Source organism: Puntigrus tetrazona, chromosome 8 (assembly GCF_018831695.1).
Source record: "Puntigrus tetrazona isolate hp1 chromosome 8, ASM1883169v1, whole genome shotgun sequence".
Classification (NCBI taxonomy): Eukaryota; Metazoa; Chordata; class Actinopteri; order Cypriniformes; family Cyprinidae; genus Puntigrus; species Puntigrus tetrazona.
The window spans coordinates 12,390,108-12,411,061 of NC_056706.1; the positions used below are offsets into that span (position 1 = coordinate 12,390,108).

Below are 20,954 nucleotides of genomic sequence, written 5' to 3' on the forward strand. Positions count from 1 at the left end.
TACTGAGGAATATAATGCAATGCGACATTCTGAAGTTACTTTTCAGTATTTAATGAATTTAAAGCTTTTCTTATTTCTCTTATTTCTTATTTCTTTTGCTGAGCTCATCGTAACAAAAGGATATTATCTTATCTCATGTATCATTTGTTCATGAGCTATCATTTTAGCAAGTATTCTAGGGAAAATACCTTTGAGATGATGTCCTCCATTTCACTTCTGGCTTTATAGGTGCCGTCATCATATCGAAAGCGATACAACACCTGCTCGTTCTTGAACTGATGTTTATCTGACACTACGGCAGAAAAGATACATTGATACGGTTAAAAGTTATGCTTTGCCTACTTCCAACCTCAACTTCACCTCTAACACAGCACAGCACCATGAGCTGGAATCGAGAATGTGATCTATTCGTTTCTCTCACAGATCTGAGCTGATAAACATGTATGCGGAGGTCTGTGATTAACTGAAGAGTGCGAATGCCATCGCTCCACAAAAGCCTTTTCGACCTCTCCTTGAATGCCGCCACCATATTATTGATCGAGCGCCTGAGACCTTACACTTGAATTTATCACTCCAATCCCTTCTGGTGTTTGTCAGTTTCACTGCGTTACAATCCCCTGGCTGTAAAACAGAGGTATGATTCTCTCCACATCTCAGGAAAATGCAGCACCTTTTGAATAATTCAGAAGAATGTTGTTCTCTACCAGCATTTCATGTCATGTTACTATCCAGACTGCCGATCATCTGTAGGGGATTTCAGTGAGGGCCGGCCAACAAGGATATTTGCCAGATTTGTAGAGAGTAAATCTGTCAAATGGTGATTTTTAACAGTCCAACGTTTGTATAAACAGTTAATGGATTGTGTTTCATTTGGCAAGACCGTATCAAAAAAACAGAACACAGACAACAGTTGCATTTTGGTGATGAAACCAAGCAACACTCAAAAACATGATGAAATGAATTGGAGCTCAGCGAGGTTGAAAGGGAAAAAAAGAACAGAAGAGAAAAAATAGAAAGAGAAAATATATTGAGAGAGAAAAAGAATCATAGATTTGTATTATAATAGTAATTTTACAGTGATGGGCTACAGTGGTTGAATATTTAATTATTAGTCTCGTTTATGTTTAAGAGTTTTTTGACAGAACCCACCAACTAGTCGATTTTCGAAATATGTAGGTTTGCTCATGCTAAGTTCAGATATGTTATATTTGAATACCACAGTACAATATTTCACATTTACACAGCGCCCTACAATAATAAAAAATACATATACCACTGTAATATCACGCTCTGTGTTCAACAAAATTAAGGTAACAACACTATTTTCTTTAAGGGAGAACCTTCTCTTACCGTGATGGATGATGCCGTTTTCTAAGAGAGCTTGACCCAGGTTGATTCCCTCCTCTGCCTTACTGATCTCTCCACTCTCCAAGAGCCATGAGACAAACTCACTGAGGACACACAGAGACAACAGCTGTGTCAGTCTGCACATAACACAATGCTGCAAGTATGATAAAGAAGGGATTTATGAGACACTAGTCAAAGGCACTTGGGAACTTGGATTCACTCAATCTTCCAGAGTGACTGGTCAAGACTGGTAAAAAGTTCACCAAGAACACAAATCATGATGATATCAAGCTGCATTCCACCCTCTGAAGGACTTCAAAGTCCAAACATCACAAGTGGGCTTCGTGTATTGCTTTTGGAAAAAAATGTTTTAAAAAAGGAAAAAAAGAAAGGTTTCAGGAAATTACTATTTTAATTTAATGTTTCAAATACATTAAAAAAATAAGCAAACTGGATGTTTTTTGTTAATATCCGGTATGTAATTATATCTTAATTTTGTTTTGTTTATATCTACTATATAATTCTGTTTAGACATGTACAGCCTATTTTTATGGTCAGTAAAGGTTTTGAAAGAGAATCAAGGTCACAGTAAAGATGTTTTTTTTTTTATTTGAATACTGTATACTGTAAGTGCTGTTTCCAAAGAATGCAAGAATCTTGAAAAAACATCAGGTCACGTTTTTGCAAAGATATTAAGCAGCTTAACTAATCAATAAATAATAATACTAATGTATCTTATTCAGTTCTTTCTGAAGACTGGAGTAAAGGCTGCTGGAAATTCAGCTTTGCATTCACAATATATATATATATTATATATATATATATATATATATATATATATATATATATATATATATATATATATATATATATATATATATATAGATAGATAGATAGATATAGATATAGATATATATATATAGAGAGAGAGAGATAGGTAGATAGATAGATAGATAGATAGATAGATAGATAGATAGACATTTAATGACTAGCTCATCAGATGAACTGCCAAAATAAAATTTCAAAAGGAGTAATTCAATTATAAATGGATTTTGATTATGGCTGGGAAGGAATTTTAGCAATTACATGTGTGAGGTGGTTTAGTGGTGAATGTAATGTTGTGTGTGATTGCATGTGTGTGACTTCATGCCTGAAATGTGCATGACTGTTGCGTGAGAGACTGTGAATCCCATTAGATTCAGGGACAGAAATAAGCAATGTGTAAACAGTTCTGACGCCTTGAAAGAAATGTGAGAACTGAGATGGGTGTGTGTACTTGAAATGTTGAACGACAGCAGTGAGGGTGGAGGGGTCGAATAAAAGGATGGGTTAACAGATGGAGCAGGAGGAGAAGAAAAGATGCGGTGCCAAAGGTGCCCCACATCCACCCAGTACAGTAAGACGAGCAGATTCTCCATTCATATCTCACCTGACTACACAACCGATCTGTCCTCTACATCTCCTCCAAATCAGCTGACAACATGCACAACTTCCTGAACTCTTTTAAAATACTTAACCTTGATAAATCTTTACACTTCACCGTCAAGCACTTAAACGTGATGACAATACTAGCTAATACCACTATGCAACTCAACAGTATTATCAGCAAACAATATATGTGAGAAAATTAGCACAATTATGCAACATATTGTAGATCATGTTAATCATGTTTTAAATATGTGGTCTCTGCAAGCACAGTGTCCCAAACACAAACACTTTTTAAGCATTGAAATAACGCTACCACAAAACACAAGATTATTAACTACAGATGTGTTTCAGCCGCTGCACTGACCAATAATAAAAAAACCTGTCAATGTTTATAACAATAAAAGGGTGGTAATCACATGATCCAGCCATTCACACAAAATCCGAACAATAAATGTTTATGATGTAGGTTACGTAGATCTTCTTACGGATGGCTTACAAAGCCTTTATGTGGAGCTCTGCAGAGGAAGTTCACAGACGAGAGGGCAGTCAGGCCCATGAAAGAGAGCAGTGAAATGAAACAGACAGTGAGTCTGCTGTGATTACATAAGTCTCTAATTCAGATTGGCAGGAAAGGGAAGGGGTGGAGGTGGGCGTCCCTGGGGTGAATTAATTAGTGTTTATGTAACTCATTAATATTCTCCACAGTTAATGCACACAGAGCCCTCTCACATGCCGTAGGTGCGTGTTTGAGAATTTCCCGAGCTTTCATCTATATATGTGTCCTTTAATATTTTGCCCATTTGCAGGTTTTTACCATGCAAATAAAGCTTTAGGTTACTGCAGGAAGTCAAATGAAGCCAAGTTACACAAAACATTAACGTTGAAATATAGTTGTGATGTTTTAAGTATCGAAATCCCATCTAATTTTGAAGGTAATTCCTCAACATAAGCACAATAGAGGAGAATAAACAGTGCAAGACAGAGTCTGAGCAGTAGCAGAGTGTTTGTCCATATTAACAGCTGAACTGCTCGGCTGTTCCTGGAAGGAGTCGGACTGTGTTCTATTCTGAGATGGATGCGCAAGCCAGCGAACAACAGAGCCAATCACAGCTGCTTTCACCTGGACCACCGAGGCTGAAACGCACAAAATAATTGTGTTTCGAGGGAGCAGTGCGAAATTCATCCAGTCAGGTGTTGACAGGAGAACAACAGCACAGCTGAGGCCGTAAGGCCAGCGACACTTTGCTATTAAGCCACTTCAGCGGAAGTGCTACTTCGACTGAATTTGAACTTGTCGTACTAACCTTTTTTTAAACAGTACACTAAATGATGCTTGCAAATAGTAGCCATTGGGTGTGTAGTTTGTAATCAGCAGTTATTAATCTTCCTCAAAACCAGTGAGGATCTCAATAAGAGTCAAACTTTGTAAACTCAAATAAGTAGTTTTAAGCTCAATACTACAATACTGAATAAAAATAAGTCTAGATCTGGAAAAATAGAACAGCTGCATCTAACTAGTCAATGAATAAACGAGTTAAAGAGATTTCTTTAAATCTTTTCTACAAATGAAATTTACTAAAATGAACTGACTTTGCCATTCTTTTAGTATGTTTATGTCCAGTAACCTAAAAAACATGCTTTTGTTGAAAAATATTGTTAGAAAAATGGCTGTGACTGTAAAAGTTACACTTAAGCTAATACTAATACTGAAAATGTAGCCAGTTCGCAGCATTTGCTACTTGGAGTTACGGCTCCCAACACTGCACAGCGCAAAGGCCCTGCAGATTTATGAATCAATTTAATAAGGGTTCATATCTGAACTTGGGAATTTTTGCGGCCATTTAAACTAGATTGCATCAATATAACAGCTTTAAATGGACCACAGTGTTTTTTCCCTTATCTACTAGTGCAGTGCAAAAAGGGAATTTTAATTGGTGTGAGGAATCTCTCCTCTCAACTCCCAAACACACACACACACACACACACACACACACACACACACACACACACACACAGTATTTGGAAGTTTAATGGCGTACATAGCACTCATTGTTCATTCATGGTGTTGAAAGACTGGGTGAGCAAGCGACAGAAAGAAAGAGAGAGGGAAAAATGAGATACACCGAGAGAAAAAGAGAGAGAGACTGAATACAGATTTCTCTCTAATGAAGGCTTTTTTGCTGGGAATGTCTGTGTCCAATGGGGTGCTTGGCAGTGAGCTTGGGAAAGCATTTACAAGCGCTAAGTGAGTGTGTGTGTGTGTGTGTGTGTGTGTATGCATTTTCATTCATGCAGGGGCCTCTTGGATTAGGATGACTTGCAAGATATTCAGGAGACAGTGAGACGGTGTAAAAGCCACAGAGGGAAGGTACCACACTCAGCACGGAGCGAGCCAATCACTGGCATGGGAACTGACCAGTCATGAGGTGAACCCCTCTGTAAATGAGAGCTTCTAAAATGCATTACATAATGCTCAAACTTACTTTCCCAAGAAGCACTTGGGTACAATGGTGAGTTTCCTGCGGCGGTCTTTGATGAGGTGGCGGCTCTTGGTCATCATCATATGGTACAGCTTTTCTCCTTTCTCTGCGATCATGACGTAGGCATCACGCTCCATCCCAAGCTTTAAACCTGACATTAAACATAAGAGGGTCAAGAACTACTAATTAAAAAGGACAAAAATAGTATAAGATAATAGTTTAAATGTTTTAAGAACAACATTTACACATGTTTCATAAAAAAAGGTAGAGTAAATTTGTAGAAGGAACTTAACTGGTTTGAATGTAAAAAAAAAAAAAATAACATTTTAGGCTTATGCTGTATAATTACAGTTTATTTCTCAGTGAGTGTCACTTACTAGCTGTTTGACTAAATCAGTAAGGGTGTTGCTGTGTCAGTTAATGTTTAGATGAAGCTGTGAGGAAATGCTGGTTTAACTGATTTAATTATAAAGACACTGTTTGCAAGTGTGTGTGTTTTCACATGCACATGCATGCTACTATTTGAGATATTTTGGTGGTTGAAGGGCTGAGACTCTCAAAATCAGTATCAACATTCTATGTGCAAACCACACACCTACACAAAATCAAACCTTTATTTCGGTTTTTCAAATTCCATCAACAAATTATAAAAAAAAGTTGCATTAGCAAATCTTTAAAAAGGCATTTAACTGTGACTGCTCATTGCATTCTACTCAAGGGAGGTCACCCCGAAAGCTACTCGTGAACTTCTGCTTCGGTGGCGTGAAGTGGTTAACAAGGTGAGAATAGATACAGCAGCAGATGCAGATAAAGACCTCTACCAAAATGTTTACAATTTCCTGAAAACAACAACACCGAGTATGAAAAACTGTGCAATAGTGCAATGCAGCCTTGTTTATATTAGCAACGCAGCCAGAGTCAAACTGCAACGGAAACAGGAGCTTCGCAGTAGGTTGGCTAAAAAAAAAAAAACACTTCATAAGTCATCAGAGGCTGTTTGTATCTGGCCAAATGCAAAGAACCCTCAGGTCAAAGACAACATTCACGTTTTTACCATACATTTACACAAAAGGTGATGTTAAAAAGAGACTATTAATGGGATTGCAGCTGATGCAGGAGGTGGGACGTGCTCAGATGTGGCGGCAGCTGGCATGGCTCTTATTCAGAGCTCTTTACTGTGTCTGAGACCCCGGAGAGAGGGAAGCCACCGGCAGCTGCAGCTCTCGCTCACAAAGAGTTTTTTGAGGAGGTGTTCGTGGCAGCTGTACGAGGCTCCAATTCAATCAAGCCTCGGCAAAAAGGCAACACATCATTAAAAATGGCTCCTCAGAAATAACCCCGCTGAAGCCTAATTTCCACCTTGGTATCTGTAGGTCTGATGCTGAATGGCAATTTTAGAAATGAGCAGGCCTTCATTTCGAACCCAAAATTTTGATTTTATTTTTATTTTGAACTGCTGATTTCAAACAGTGCACACCAACCCAAAATGGATAAATGTAGGTATAAAGTAAAACGAAATGCATTATATTTTAAATGAAATTATTTAAAATAACGTCATTTCTTTTAATTAATTATTTACAATAACTTAATAATCGTTATTTAATAATAACTTAATAATAAATGTTTTTGTTTACATACTAACTATGGACAGTACACAAACATATGCTATGTATTCTAGAAATATATACATTAAAACACATGTACATACAATATATATTTAGAAAATAGTTACAAGTGTGTGTTTACATATACATAATGTTTACACAGTTCACACAGATTATGTAAACAAAAACTTTTATTTTGAATGCGATTAATTGACAGCACTAAAAATTACGAACAATTATTAAAACATAATTAGTTAATGATTTAAAGGTACTTTTAAGCAGACCATGCATTTCTAAAGCGTTCTTCAGATCTGCGTTTGAATGAAATGCCTTCCTGATATTAGACTCCAGATGACTAGAATTCCTAAATTGGAGCCACTTTTGCACATCAAGCTAAGTATTAATCGGAACATGTAATTCAATGAGGTCTATGACGGAGTGGGCACTGGCTAAAGATCTGGACCGTCAGAGTGGTGTGACTGATGTGGCACCTGTTGAAATGGGCTCCGATTTCAAACGTTGGAAACCTGATACGCTCCATAAAACTTCTGCTTTCATCTGGCAGCGCAGCATTAAAGTGACGTCTCGCTCTACCTCCAGCTCACACCGCATTACAATACTCTGGCTGAGGACTTTGCCTCGGACACTGGTAACTGATCCTACAGGCTAATACTTCATGCTGAAACATAAGAGCCGCGATCAGAAAGGGCTCAGTGGTATTTGGGGTTTTACTGCTCTGATCATGTGACCTAACAATCAGAACAACCCTGTTGTAAAACACAAGCCTCAAAAGCAGATATAACAAGAACAGGTGTCCAGCAGAGGACAGGTGTTTCGTATCACAAAAGGAAAAAGAAAAATCCACATAAAACACCACAGCAGAATGCAGGATGCTAAAATACAAAGCTCGGTGAAAATAGATTCATTCCTATTCAATAGATGTGAAAATATTTGCTTCGACAAGTTGATTATTAAGTAAAGTTGTGACTAATAGCAGCTATTGATAAAGACTTTTTAAAATAATTTCAAATTGCTTCTGAAATAACTTTGTTTTACATTCATTTCAACCGCATTAAAAGATTAATTCACCCAAAAAGGAAAATTTTGTCATTAATTGCTCACCCTCATGTCTTTCCAAACCCGAAAGACATTCATTCATCGGAACACAAGTGAAGATATTTTGATCAAATCTGAGAGCTGCAATGCTCCCAGGTCCAGAAACGTAGCGAAGACATCACTAAAACAGGCCATGTGAGTTTAACCATAACATTTTATAAAGCTACTAGAATACTTTCTGTGCTGAAAGAAAACAATAATAATAATTTATTTAACCATTCTTCTCTCCAAGTTACGGTCTTCAGCTATTTTGGAGAGTACCCCAGAACATCAAAATCACTCAGCGTTGTTTACGTTTAGTAGACAGTGTGCCCATGCTGAGCGTAAACAACGTTGATTCAATTCTGGGGCACTCTCCAAAATGGCGAAAGACTGTAACTCCAGGAGAAGAATTGTTGAATGTTATTGATGTCTTTGAGCGCAAAAAGTTTTTTTAATTTTATTAGGTCTTAAGGGTTTGAAATTACATGAATGCGAGTAATTAATGACAGAATTGTAATTTTGGGGTGAATTAAACCTTTAATTTGAACCATTTTAGACAACAAATATTTACTAAATTAACGTGTTCAATTGTAAAATCAGTCATAGTGGCATCAGGAATTTATTAATGATTTGTTTGAATTAAAAAAAAAAAAAAAAGTTTTACAAGTTACATATTTTTTTTTCTTATTTCATGCTCAATGCTCATATGTTGCATACTCAAAACCAACAGACAAACAAAATCAAAGAAAAATGACTCACTCTCTCTCTGTTCACGTTCCTTTAAAATGGCGTCTAGCCATTTCTGCTTGTCCTCAGCGTTCTTGGCCATGCACACAAACCACTTGTTTTTGGCCGTGTTGTGAATCTTCCAGCCATTGGTCACTGTGTAGTTGTTACTGTGATAGTCCGCTAGAAACACACAGTAAAAACAAGAAAAAAACCAAAACAGGTTAATCAACATTCATCAACGCTAATAACACAAGTATACCACTTGAGAATAATATCACATTATCACATTACACACAACACACCTATAACATGGAATGCAAACAACTATATAGATCTGTTAAAGGCTGTTCACCGAAGGTCTATCTACATCTGATAAGATCATGTGTCAAAATAGTTCGCGCCTTTAAAATAACCTTACAAAATGTGGAGGTTTCATTTTCACTAATTTGATTTTTTCAGCTGATTACTAAAGTTAAAAAGGTTCCCTCTTACCATTTCACTACATGAGTTACTGACCAAAACACAAGAGCTGACACAGATAATAAGATTTTCTTCAACAATCTGGAAGCATTAATAATGTAAAAAGGTTAAACTATCCTATTAGTGTGAGAAATCATTAAAGATGCATTTCGGCACATGGCACTTCTCTCCCACCATTAAACCAAAGCCTGACAGGAGAGCATGTGTGTGAGTGAGGGGTTCAGACTGTTACTCACGATCCAATTTTATCCCAGACCTGACAGCAGGTGAATTATATAGAGAAATGAATGAGGTATGGAATAGGTAATGAGCAGTGGGTAATGTTGAGGAAGTATAAATAGATTTTAGAGCACTGAGAGGATTTGACAAAGGCTTTTAGCTCATACAAACCTGGAGAGAATTTACGGGTAATCATATTTAGCACATAAGTCTGGTTCAGTAATAAACACCGCCTAAGCATTATCTGATTGTTTTCCAATTAAAACAACAGTTCAGTCAAAACAAGCAGATCAGATTGCAATGCTTTGCATGTGAGAGCGCTAAAGAAACATGGAGTACTGTTAAAAAATAAATAAATAAATAAAATAAATTAAGGTTGCCCCATTTTTTTCACTGTTGTGCCATTCCATTAATAATAATGATAATTATTATTATTATTATTATTATTTAATTATTGTTAGTAGTAGTAGTAGTAAAAAATAAAGTATATTAAATAATCATATAAAATATGAATATTTATAAATAAATATTATAGACTTTTTTATTTAATATTTGTGTTTTGCTGTACATTCACATACAAATAGTATAATACATAAATAATAAAATGACAGGCATATAAAATTACTTTTGGTTTTTGGTTATAACACCTACCCCCTCCAATCATCATTCATCACTAAACTGCCTTGAAATCTCCCTTGAAATAACACTGTAATCATAAAACTGAAATTAGGCTGAATTTCTAAATCCCAAATTTCAATCTTCAACCCCAGCATGCAAGTCACTTTATCCGTAACCCAATCCAATACGGCAAAACACACCAGTTAAATGATGCATTTACACAGATGTGGAGCGTCATGTGACACAAGCCCTGATAAACATGACACTGAGAGACTGAAACGCAAAACACAGTCTCACATTGTCCGTATCAACTGAAGGCACGTGTGGTTTAGGCTGGTACTTTGACAGCCCTATGACTTGTTTTTCAGAAAGGATGTTTTTCTTTGTGGCTCAGAGAAGAAGAAAAGAGAGAGAAGTTGCACTTCCACCCAGCTTCTTAAGGTGTGGAGAAAGACTAAGAGCAAAAGGTGAGAAGAGGAGCCGCTACTTCCCCTGAGAGTTGAATTTCATGCTTGGACCGACAGCTGAACTGCACCTTCGACGAGGGCCCCTCGGCGGTCAGCGCAACAGAGGTGCTAAATGCAAAGCACTCAATTCTGAGAAGCCCTGCGTGATCTTATCTTAAGGACATAGAGGTTGTAATTTCTACTGCATCAGCTGAAGTTCCCTTTAAATGGTTTTGTTTGTTACTTGTGATGTTCATAAGTATCACATGGTGATCAGATGGAACAAAAAAAGGATATCATACAGGAAACGCCCTTACACATCTCAAGAAAGTGCTGCTTTGTACTCTACCATTCAAAAGTTGGGTTTATTTAATGATTTATTTTGCTTATTTTTAATATGAACAAGAATTTATTATAAAGTCATTTGTTAACATTAGTTAATGTATTATGAGCAAACAATGAACAATGAATAATACATTTATTAATCTATGTTAAAATTAGTTAATAAAAATACAATCATTAATTGTTAATGTTAGCTCACGACGCAATAACTTGTGAATTTAAAACACTAGTACATGCTGAAATTAGCATTAACTGAGAATAATAAATGCTGTAGAAGTATTGTTCATTTGTAGTTCATATCAACTAATTTTGTTAACTAATGAACCTTTTGTAGTGTTACCCAGACTTCTTTCTAAAAACGTAAATCTTTAAAACATGAATATCTGTGCGGCAGGATACAAACACAATACTTTCAAAATCTACTTAGTTGCACGGGAAGCTGATTTGAATATGCTCTTGAATATGCTCATGTTGCTAAGCTAACAATTCAATACTGCATAAATATAAACAAAGCTGCATAAGTATACATACCACATGCAAAACACTTTGAAAGCACTATCAAGCTCAAACCTACCAGTTCCATCTTCCACATTCTCGACCTCCATGACCTCTGTGTTGATGCGGCCTCTGAACACGTATTGCGGCCCGTTGATGGATTTCGTCCTTTTGGTGGATTTCTTCCCAGACACTCTGGGTTTTTAAACAGTGAAAAAATTAGACCAATATTGTTTAGATTCTACACATGATTGCGATGGCTGTTTCAGTAAAGTTTTACTACGGATAACAGTAATGTACTAGAAGAGGTTTATGCACATTTATGCAGATAGGTTACCACTATTACAGACAAGATTAATATGGAACCCAAAAGCATCTTAAAGGTCTAACCGGGACTTCCTCTTGCAGTAGACCAGGAGGTTGTCAAACAGGAAGAAGACCCGTTCCTGGATATTTCCAGCTGATATCTTTAAAAGGTTGCCCTGGAGCAACAGTTCGGTGCATATATCAGTCAAGTTCGTCCCCTGGAGCAAAAAACAAAGCAACATTTCTATTGATTTTCATAAACATGCATCTTCACGTGTTCCATGAAAAAGAAGCGTTTAGCTCCTTGTGCACAACTAACAGCAGCAGTTGAAAGCATTTTTGAAAACTCTGCCAGCATTTATACATCAGTTTATTTGATCATCCGTCTTTCAACACAAGGACACTATATTTGTTTGCAATCTCCTTTTGTTTTATAACTGAGCAATTTGACATAATTCCAATATGGTCATTGAACAAGACCTTCCATCTATGCCTTAAATAAGAGCATCCCCTTTCTCTTTAAGGGGCTGGAGGAAGCCCCACGGCTTTTGGAAACACAGACTGTGTCCTGTTCAATATCCAGTAGCATTAAAAATTGATTGCAGTCCGACGCTGCGGTTCGTGCTGACTCTGTACAGGATGTGATTTTCTATGCTAGGCAGGTGTGGGCGCGTGTGAGTGTGTTTGATAAGCAGACTCCATCTTCTCTGCTTAATCAATGGCGTGCCCAGACGGGTCAATTAGAGAGATGGGAATCTGCTTCCCGCTTGTTCTGCACTATTTACCTACAAAGGTGAAACACTCTGGACTAAATGGAAACTTAATGCATTTGGTTTTCAATCAGACCCCACATCCTGAAACACTCTATATCAGAGGTTAAATAAAGCCTAATGTTTTATGTCGTGTTAAATGTTTAATGTTATCCATACATGATATCTAAAACTTTGAAGGAATAATTCTGTCGTTTTAATCTTGTATTATTTTCTTTTTTCTGTGACATGTTTAATGTTTTTAATTTTTTTAACTACTCCTGTTCACAAATTAATTTAAAATGTTTAAATGACCCCCATCCTGTCATGCTTTGCAGGAATCTTGAATGTTCACAGAGGAATGATGGGACTAGAAAATAAACACAACAGGAGCAAGAACACACTATATGCACTAAATTGTGAAAATTTTAACCATCTAAGCAACACTTAAGGCTCACCACTAGCTATAGAAAATGCCCCACTTTGTACAACCACTCAGTACTGCATCAGATAAATCAATAAAGAGGGTTAATGGACAGGGTACAAAGAGTGAGAGAGAGAGGATGCAGACAAAGTATCTATGCTATAGAGAAGACGATGGAAAAAAAGAGGGCGGGGAGAGACAAGAAATGAAAGACGAGCAAAGACAGAGAGGAGGGGAATTTGTGGTGGCACACTGTTGCATGTTACACAAAACTAACTGATCTCTATAGTAACGGGTCTTTGTGTTAAGACTTCCTCTTCCTGTCCTAAGAAAATATCATTAGCACACACAAGGCGACATCATGTCCACATCAGTGATTCTTTCGAGACTACGCTTAAAAAAATGCTCACAAACAGGCACGCTGTCAAAGAGGAACTATGACGAAGAGGTTTTTTTAAGAAACATTAAAGCAAACTAACTGGTGCTGCTCTGTTCCTTTAAAACCATCAACCATGAAAAGAAAGAAAAAAAAAAAGTGCATCATCTATGACAAAGAGCGATCATGTATCTAACTCACCTCCCAGCCCTCTATGTGTGACTGCAATATCTCAAGTGCCTCTAGTTTCTCCATCTGTCGCTTGGTCTCGTTGATGTTGCAGCACACGGCTTTCATGGCCTGCAGGGCCTCCTCCACCGCCGGGTAATCTGAATGCTTCTTAGGGGTCCTCTTCAAAAGTTCCTAAAGGACAAACAGCAGGTACATGACGTGTAGCTGTGCAACACAGGCAACTATCTGCTGATATGCTGGGCAATAAATAAGTACATAAAAACTAATTTCACCCAATTTTATACATTTATGATTTTAATTATAAAATGTACACCACCGTTCCCCAACAGTTTAAAACTAATCTCCTTTCCTCTGACACCATTAAGGCCATGCAGGCTACTGCATAATGTTAACTTATAGCGAAAAATCTGAATCTGAACACCCTTAAAAAAAAAAAAATAAAAAAATCCTAACGAATAAAACAAAGTAAAATGTGTCACATGAGTCATTTTATGTTTTAGGTTTGTTTTTTCCTGTCATACACATTTTAATGTATGGCTATAAGAACGTTGCAAAGTAGTATATATATATATATAAGAAATAATCAACTTGTAAATGGCGATAGTGGAAAAAAGGAAGCTGTACCTTCAGTAGCAAAGGGTATTTACAGATCCTCTGAATGGGAGATAGGAGATACCCCTCAAGAGGAACATCTGTGCTCTTCTTTCCTCCTAACAACATGAGGTGCTGAAAAAACAAAACACATGAATCAATTTAATGGGATGTTGTGCAAATCTGATCATGTTGAGAATACAGTTGGTTTCCATAGAAAACACTGAAAAGCACACTCTCACATCCTGGTTTGTACAGTAAAATAAGTTTGGGTCACTTTCACTTCAAATTTTGATAATAAATATATTTCCTGTGACGAACTGATCTAGGCACTAATGTTCATTTGAAATGAACACTGATCAAATCTGATGCTGGGTGAAACTGATCTGTGCCAGGATGGTCACAGGTTGTGCGAGGGATCTTCATCGGAATATGATGTAATAAAATAGAACAGACTTTTTAAAAAAGAAAGGTGCTTACCAGCAGAAAAGTCCGTACGTGAGGGATCTTGTTAAGCTCCATCAGTAGTCTGAGTGCTTTCTCATGGTTACTACAGTACTCGCCATATACAGAGAAACGGTCCCTCTGCAGAGGAGAGAGGACAGTCAAAACACTTTAAAACACTCGACAGGCTTTTTCTTTTGGTGGGGTTAAGACCCCTTAAATGGACTTTTTTTTTCTTTTTTTTTGTTAGCAAGAAGGTCTGTTTTTGCACATTCCAGTTTATAAATCTCATGTTCAGGTAAAAAATTTGTCTCAGAGCCTCTGATCTAGTCACAAAATATCATCCTGGGACCTATGCTCAGCTTATGTGGATAATACTAAACATATAACAAATGTTTTATGAAAGTTTACATAGCTCAATGCACCTCTTCCTTCACCATTCTCCTAAATACTGAGCTGCGAAGTGACATGGGGGGGGGGTGGAATACAGGTAGTGAAACTGCTAGAGAAGCAACGAGGCGCTGTCATTTTGCCCTACATTATTCGAAACAACACAGGAAGTGAAATCAAAGTGCATAGGTTTTGCCTGAAAGCCACACCTTCATTTTAGGGTGCAAAGCTATGTGGTAATAGGAAGTTGCAACCTAAAAAAGAAAAGCAAATTATCATCAGTGAGCAGCACACCTTTAATGATTAAATACCTTAGATAAGAGTACTATGTAGTAACCGATAAATAAAAAAATGCTTTTAATAAATTTGGGTCCAACATTCACAAAAAAAATAAATAAATAAATAAAATACAAATTTTAATGAGATGGGCCTGGCTTAAAAAAAGTCCAGAAGAACTGTTTATCTGGATCAAATCAGGGCTGAGATTATTAGACAGTTTATTAAAGATGCATGTGGTGAGGGTAGGATATCATTTATCCGAGCTCCACAGGAACAGTCAGCGAACAGGAACTGTAACCTTGACGGAGACGCTGAATCCTGATGGATGAGGGTGCTTGAGGCATCCTGACAGAGCAGGAAAACAACGTTGGGATTGCACAGCCACTATGTGATTAGAAAGCAGTTGTGCGTTTTAGTCTTTCTCTTTTGACCCTCTTTATTTGTCTGTGCATGTTGTCTATATGAAGAGCTGTGTGTTTTCTATATACTGTATGCTTGTGCGTATATGTCTGGAGAGGTTTTGGTATATGTGTATGCAGTGTGTGTGTGCGTGCGTGCGTACTCTGGTTGGGCCCTCAGGGCTCCAGACCTCAGCACCTGTAATGAGAGAGTTTGGCAGCATCACACAACCTCATCCATGAACGAGGCGAACATCTGTCCTGGCATATGCTTTATAGCACCGTTCATCCAAAAAACACACACATACACATCGAGTCCAATTAAGAGGAAATTCCCTCCAGTTTGAGGTTAAAACCTCAGAATGTTTCAGTGAACTTGGTCAAAGGTCACATACAGATGCCAAACCCAAAATGGCTTCTTGTGAGAACCATAGAAAGAGTTAAAGTGCCAGAATTAATATGCACGGCTGACAGCCAACACTAAGATATGAAATAAATCACTGTTCAAATCACAAGTCATCATTATTGCCATATTTCCAGAGAGGGAAAAGTAGTTTAATTTATACAGAACTGTTTAAAAGCTAGAGTTGTAGACAGCTATTTAGACAACATTACGAATGCTTATATAAAGTTGCAACTTTGAACTGGAATATTGCATTTAGGTTTTTTTTATTTAATTTTGTATTTAATTTTAATAAAAATTAAATAGTAAACCAGATAGTATCATACTAGGCCTTTCAGAAACTGAAAAATGTAACAAACCAAGTGACTGAAAATGAATGAAGGATCAGGTGTATTGTTTTCTTTACAGGGCATCGTGATTTTGGATTGAGATCCACTAAATAAAGTGGAGCAGCCAGACGGACATTCTACTAAGCCCCTAGAGATGCTAACTAACATTATTAAAAACATTTTCTTTAAAGGCCATAGGGTGGACGGGTAGTCTCAGGGCTGATAGTATTTTGTGAGAATGGAGGAGGTAAATGCATACTGACCTATGTACGATTCAACATTGGGATGGATTAGGAAAAAGCACCTTTTCATTCTGGGCATGACTTAAAAGCCCCAAAACCACAATAAATCAATTGCTAATCAGAAAAGCACCAGTTCAAAGAGGATTTTAAATACAATCTTATGGACTCACAAACTTGAGAAACACATGGCCGAGAGATTGGTGTGCTTGAGGTTCAGGCTGCAAACTGGCATCCAAAGTGGAAAGAAAATCACAATGGACTTCCAAAATTGACTCAATATTGGAAAACAGGATCTGCATGAAGAAGGAAGAGATCATGTTTAAGAAAATTACCAAAATTTACACTATTGTTTATCCAATGCAGTAACATTTCAAGTGTCCAAATTTTGGAGACACTAAATTGGTATACTTCATGTAAATGTAGTGTGTGTGTGTGTTCATTTTTTATTATTATTTATTAATTTTTTTTACCTTGACCTGCTCTGGAGTAAGACATTGCTGGTTTTCTGCAGTCTGCCTTATTCTCTGGAGAAAGGCCTGTTGATTTGCAAAAATAGAAAGAGACACAGAGGAGAAAAAAAGTTAGTGTTTACACAAGGAATCACTGCGGTGTGAAATAAAGGTGGGGCAGATTTGTATGGTCGCCACACTTATGTACTTCCTGTAGGTTTACACCCTTCTTTCTGCCTGTAGCTCTGACTAGACACTAAACGTTCAACATTCACATGTCTTCTGGAAATAGGACAAGTGTAGTAAATAGTGACCATGACGGAAGTGTCAGACAAATTTTACAAATAGACCTTAACAGCACTTCACCCAGCTTTTCATACAGACTAGGTGCTAAAACTATAAGTACAAGAGGCCTTCTACACAAACATGAAAATAAAACAAATCCCAAGTGATGCAAATTACTTGCATGGCATACATGCAAATACAGCATTATAAAAGCTCAGTCATCATCAGTGGAGGGCTGCAAATGTTCAGCCACACTGTATATACACATAAACTGCTGTTTCTCAGCATTTTGACTTCAGGACCCCTATTATAAACAAACATTATGGCATTCCCAGTTGTTCCATTATTTCTTAGATGAGAATTAAGGGCAATTTTTATATATGTATTTTGTTCTAACCATTTTTACCAAGTAAAATATATTCATTATAAATGTAGTACTTTTCAGTCATTATGAAGCCCTCGTGAAAGATCCCTAGTGGGCCCTGGCTCCCAGTGTTGAGAAGAACCACTGATATATCCGCATCTAGACCATCTCTGAGAGTAAACTATATATTTGAACTGTAGACGGGCACATTATCCATAATCTTTATTCGGCTCGCTGAGAAGCGGATACAAACAGAAGCAGAGGGTTGAGAGAGAATTATAAATATCTTCATCACTGATTTGCACGGTTTTAGAAGAGTCTCCCCTGGAGAAAGACAGTCTGCCACTCACTGACTGTTTCTAATTCTGGTTCTATACTTCTCATCAGCAGCAGCGGCAATGAGGCGATGTGCTAACAGTGCGCTCGACTCACTCCGCCCCAGTGTCTGTTAAATTACCTGTCACTCCGGCTATTGTCTCCGACGGTCTCCCACAGCAACCCCACACAGCTAAAGACTTATCCTGAGCGGTTTCACCTTTGCCACCTCTGCAATTGTTTTTTTTTTTTTCCCATTCCATCTTTTTCTTTGATTCTTTTATTAGCATGTGAGGTGATTTTGTGCGTCAGCATAGGGCAGATTGTTTTGATAGAAAAATCTCTCATCGCCAGTCTCCTTCATCCCTCTCTCGTGGATGTTAAAGGCGCACAAGACCTTAAATGCAGGTCATCACGCCTCTTTTTCCTTTACCACATAACAGGACGCGAAGTTGGCTAATGAGAAGCACTCGCTGCATCTCCTTCTGGCATCCCTCTGATAATGACAGACTAACTCTCGGTCACACTTCTGTGTCTCTGGAAGACATTTAGGATGGCAGCTTATGTTCCTGACAGCGTTTGTTTGTAGAAACTTTCCAACACATTTAGCTGTAAACATCATGTGAAATCACATGCTTGCAGTCAAGATATGCTCAATTCAACTTAAAGGGACAGTTCACCCAAAAAATCCTTTACTCGCTTCTATTGCTCCAAACCTCTATGACTTTCTATTTTATGTAAACAACAAAACAAACAAACAAAAAAAAAACATTTTTGAAGAAAGTGTTTATACAAGAAATTTCATACATTGTTTTGGACCCCACCGTCTTTCACTGTATCCACAAAAGCTAAATGCCTAAATAATCGTCTAAATATTTGTCAAAATATCTCTTTTTGTGGTCTTTAGAAAAAAGAAAGTCATACGGGTTTGAATGTTTAGCTAGTCTAATTTCCCAGAAGGGACCTGAACACACTTGTAACTGACACTTAGTGTAATATGGGTGGTGGTGATGGTGGTCCTATTGTTCATTTGATTTCCTGGCGGCAATCTGAGGGGCCCGTCCCTCAGGCGTGTGCTAATTTAATCTCTCATATGGCCCATCCACAGTAATCCATAAAATGGTCATCCATGTGACTCAGCCCAAGGGGCTAGTGGAGTTATAGACACACAACCAAACTGCCACACAAACAGAAGAAAGGGTGTGAAGCGTAAAAGGAGCGATGCATGGAGCTTATGGAAAAGATGTCTAAATATTTTCCAAAAAATAATGAACACTTGTTTCCTAAACCCCTACCCCCAAACTCAAGCCACTGGTTGAGTCAATGTTGCTTTTTTAGGATGGTTATGATGCTCAACAAACAATTTTAATAGTAGGGTTAGGTATAGCCGTCTCAGTATGCTGGTATATGTGAAACAGTTACATTGAAAAAGGACACGCTTCACCTTGACAAGCTTGAGAGCTTCCTCCTTAGGCTTGATATTGCCCTTCTCTGGCCTTTTCCTGCATCACTTTCATGCTTACGTCAAAGAAATCACGTAAATAAACAAATACTACAAGGCTGCGTTGTGATCCCATGGCAACCGTTACTGTTTCTCTGGGCAACGGAGAGTGTGAAGTCAGCAGCAGAGGATGACAGGTGCAACCGGGGGCATGTGTGCGAAATGAAAAATGAATTCATTCATTTCAATTCAAAAAAAGCACCGAGCTAATGAAAAAAAGCACGCCAACCTTTACAAGCAATTTTGTTGTGACTTCAATCTCTTTCTGTAATCAGATGATCCTGAGTTTCCTTTTAGCTCGATAAAAAGAAGAGCTGGAACGAAACTAAATGAACGGACGGAAATCTCATATGGAGACGTCAAGCGCATAGAAGAGAGGGAGGAAAAACGGCTAATTGCAAAAAAAAAAGTGAAAATCTATAAAAAGGTCTATAGGTAAACCGAGCAATTGCAAGCAGTCTGATGAGGTTTACATATCTGAAGACTGTCACTGTCTGCTCTGTCCAGCTGGTAAGAGGAACAGGGGAATAGAGTTACACACAGTAGAATAGCCACAGGCTATTAGATGTAGAAGAGCATGAATGTGTCCATATGTCCCCACAAAGGAAACAAGCTGTTCGCTGACTCTTTTTTTCCCCCCTCAATGAAATGCTTTGCCAGGAAACAGACATTATAATTTTGCCACCTGCAACACAGGGTGACCTTAACCAAACACTGACACTAATTCAATGACAGGAGCGAGACCTTGGCCTCTTGCATTTCAGGAAGGAAAAGGCAGAACAAACCTTTTCCGTAACAAAAAGGCTGCTGTTTCCCACACACAATGCATCAACACTGTTCATTGTTTAGACGCCTTTCCTCTAAATTAGCATGTTATCAGACAATGATTGTCATTATTGAGAATGAAGAGTAAAAAAAAAGACTCGGAAGCTAGCACGGCCTTTCACCCTTGTATTGAGGATGGATGCCTGCCAAAAACAATCTACCGCATGGAAACTGTGAAGTAATACTTGCGCGCATAAACACTCACAAAGCACTGAATAGCACTAAATCTGACAAACCACAGACATGTATGATGACCTTCGCAGTTTTGAACCACACGGTATACAAATGCTGTAAGCCCCTTTAAAATGCATATGCCTGGATGGAATACAAATGTAAAGTACATGTACTTGTGGTGACATTATACAGCCTGTAGTCATGGCAATATCTTTCACAGCAGTGCCTAAAGGAATATACCAGAAGCTCTGTCAACAGCATCTGTGACATAAACATCTTTTTTTTTTTTAAATCCATTAACAAGTGCATTTTTTTGTTTTGTTTTCACAATTCATGGGATGCGAGTCAGTGGAATTTAACTTTAATTCCTTAACTTTAATATTAATCCATAAGATTTGTTGTACACTTGCTCATGAAAATGTACATTTTCTTAATTCTCTATCTCGAATGATAAATTCATATCCATAATTGGAACATAAACTTCAGCCTCCACTACAAACAGTTTGTTTGGTTGCAAATATATCAATAAGTAACCATATTCATTACAACTTTTTTAAAGTGAAATGAAAATTGCCCCCAGAATTATTTTATGAATATATTCAAATTTATTTTTTATTTAATCTTACATTTAA

At 37.5% G+C, this 20,954-nt stretch overlaps 1 protein-coding gene across 2 annotated transcripts in view; it reads right to left on the reverse strand.

Moving 5' to 3' along the window:
- The window catches only part of prex1 (phosphatidylinositol-3,4,5-trisphosphate-dependent Rac exchange factor 1), a 62,211-nt gene that overhangs the window by 26,322 nt on the left and 14,935 nt on the right, over positions 1–20,954 (reverse strand). For both annotated transcript variants that reach the window (XM_043246395.1, XM_043246396.1), the window contains exons 2-12: positions 16,880–16,945; positions 16,580–16,702; positions 14,405–14,509; positions 13,958–14,059; positions 13,343–13,504; positions 11,677–11,810; positions 11,366–11,481; positions 8,717–8,866; positions 5,259–5,406; positions 1,351–1,451; positions 189–292 (exon numbers count right to left, since the gene is read on the reverse strand). In XM_043246395.1, coding sequence (XP_043102330.1) covers positions 189–292; positions 1,351–1,451; positions 5,259–5,406; positions 8,717–8,866; positions 11,366–11,481; positions 11,677–11,810; positions 13,343–13,504; positions 13,958–14,059; positions 14,405–14,509; positions 16,580–16,702; positions 16,880–16,945 — 1,311 coding nt within the window. The remainder of the gene's footprint in view (positions 1–188; positions 293–1,350; positions 1,452–5,258; positions 5,407–8,716; positions 8,867–11,365; positions 11,482–11,676; positions 11,811–13,342; positions 13,505–13,957; positions 14,060–14,404; positions 14,510–16,579; positions 16,703–16,879; positions 16,946–20,954) is intronic.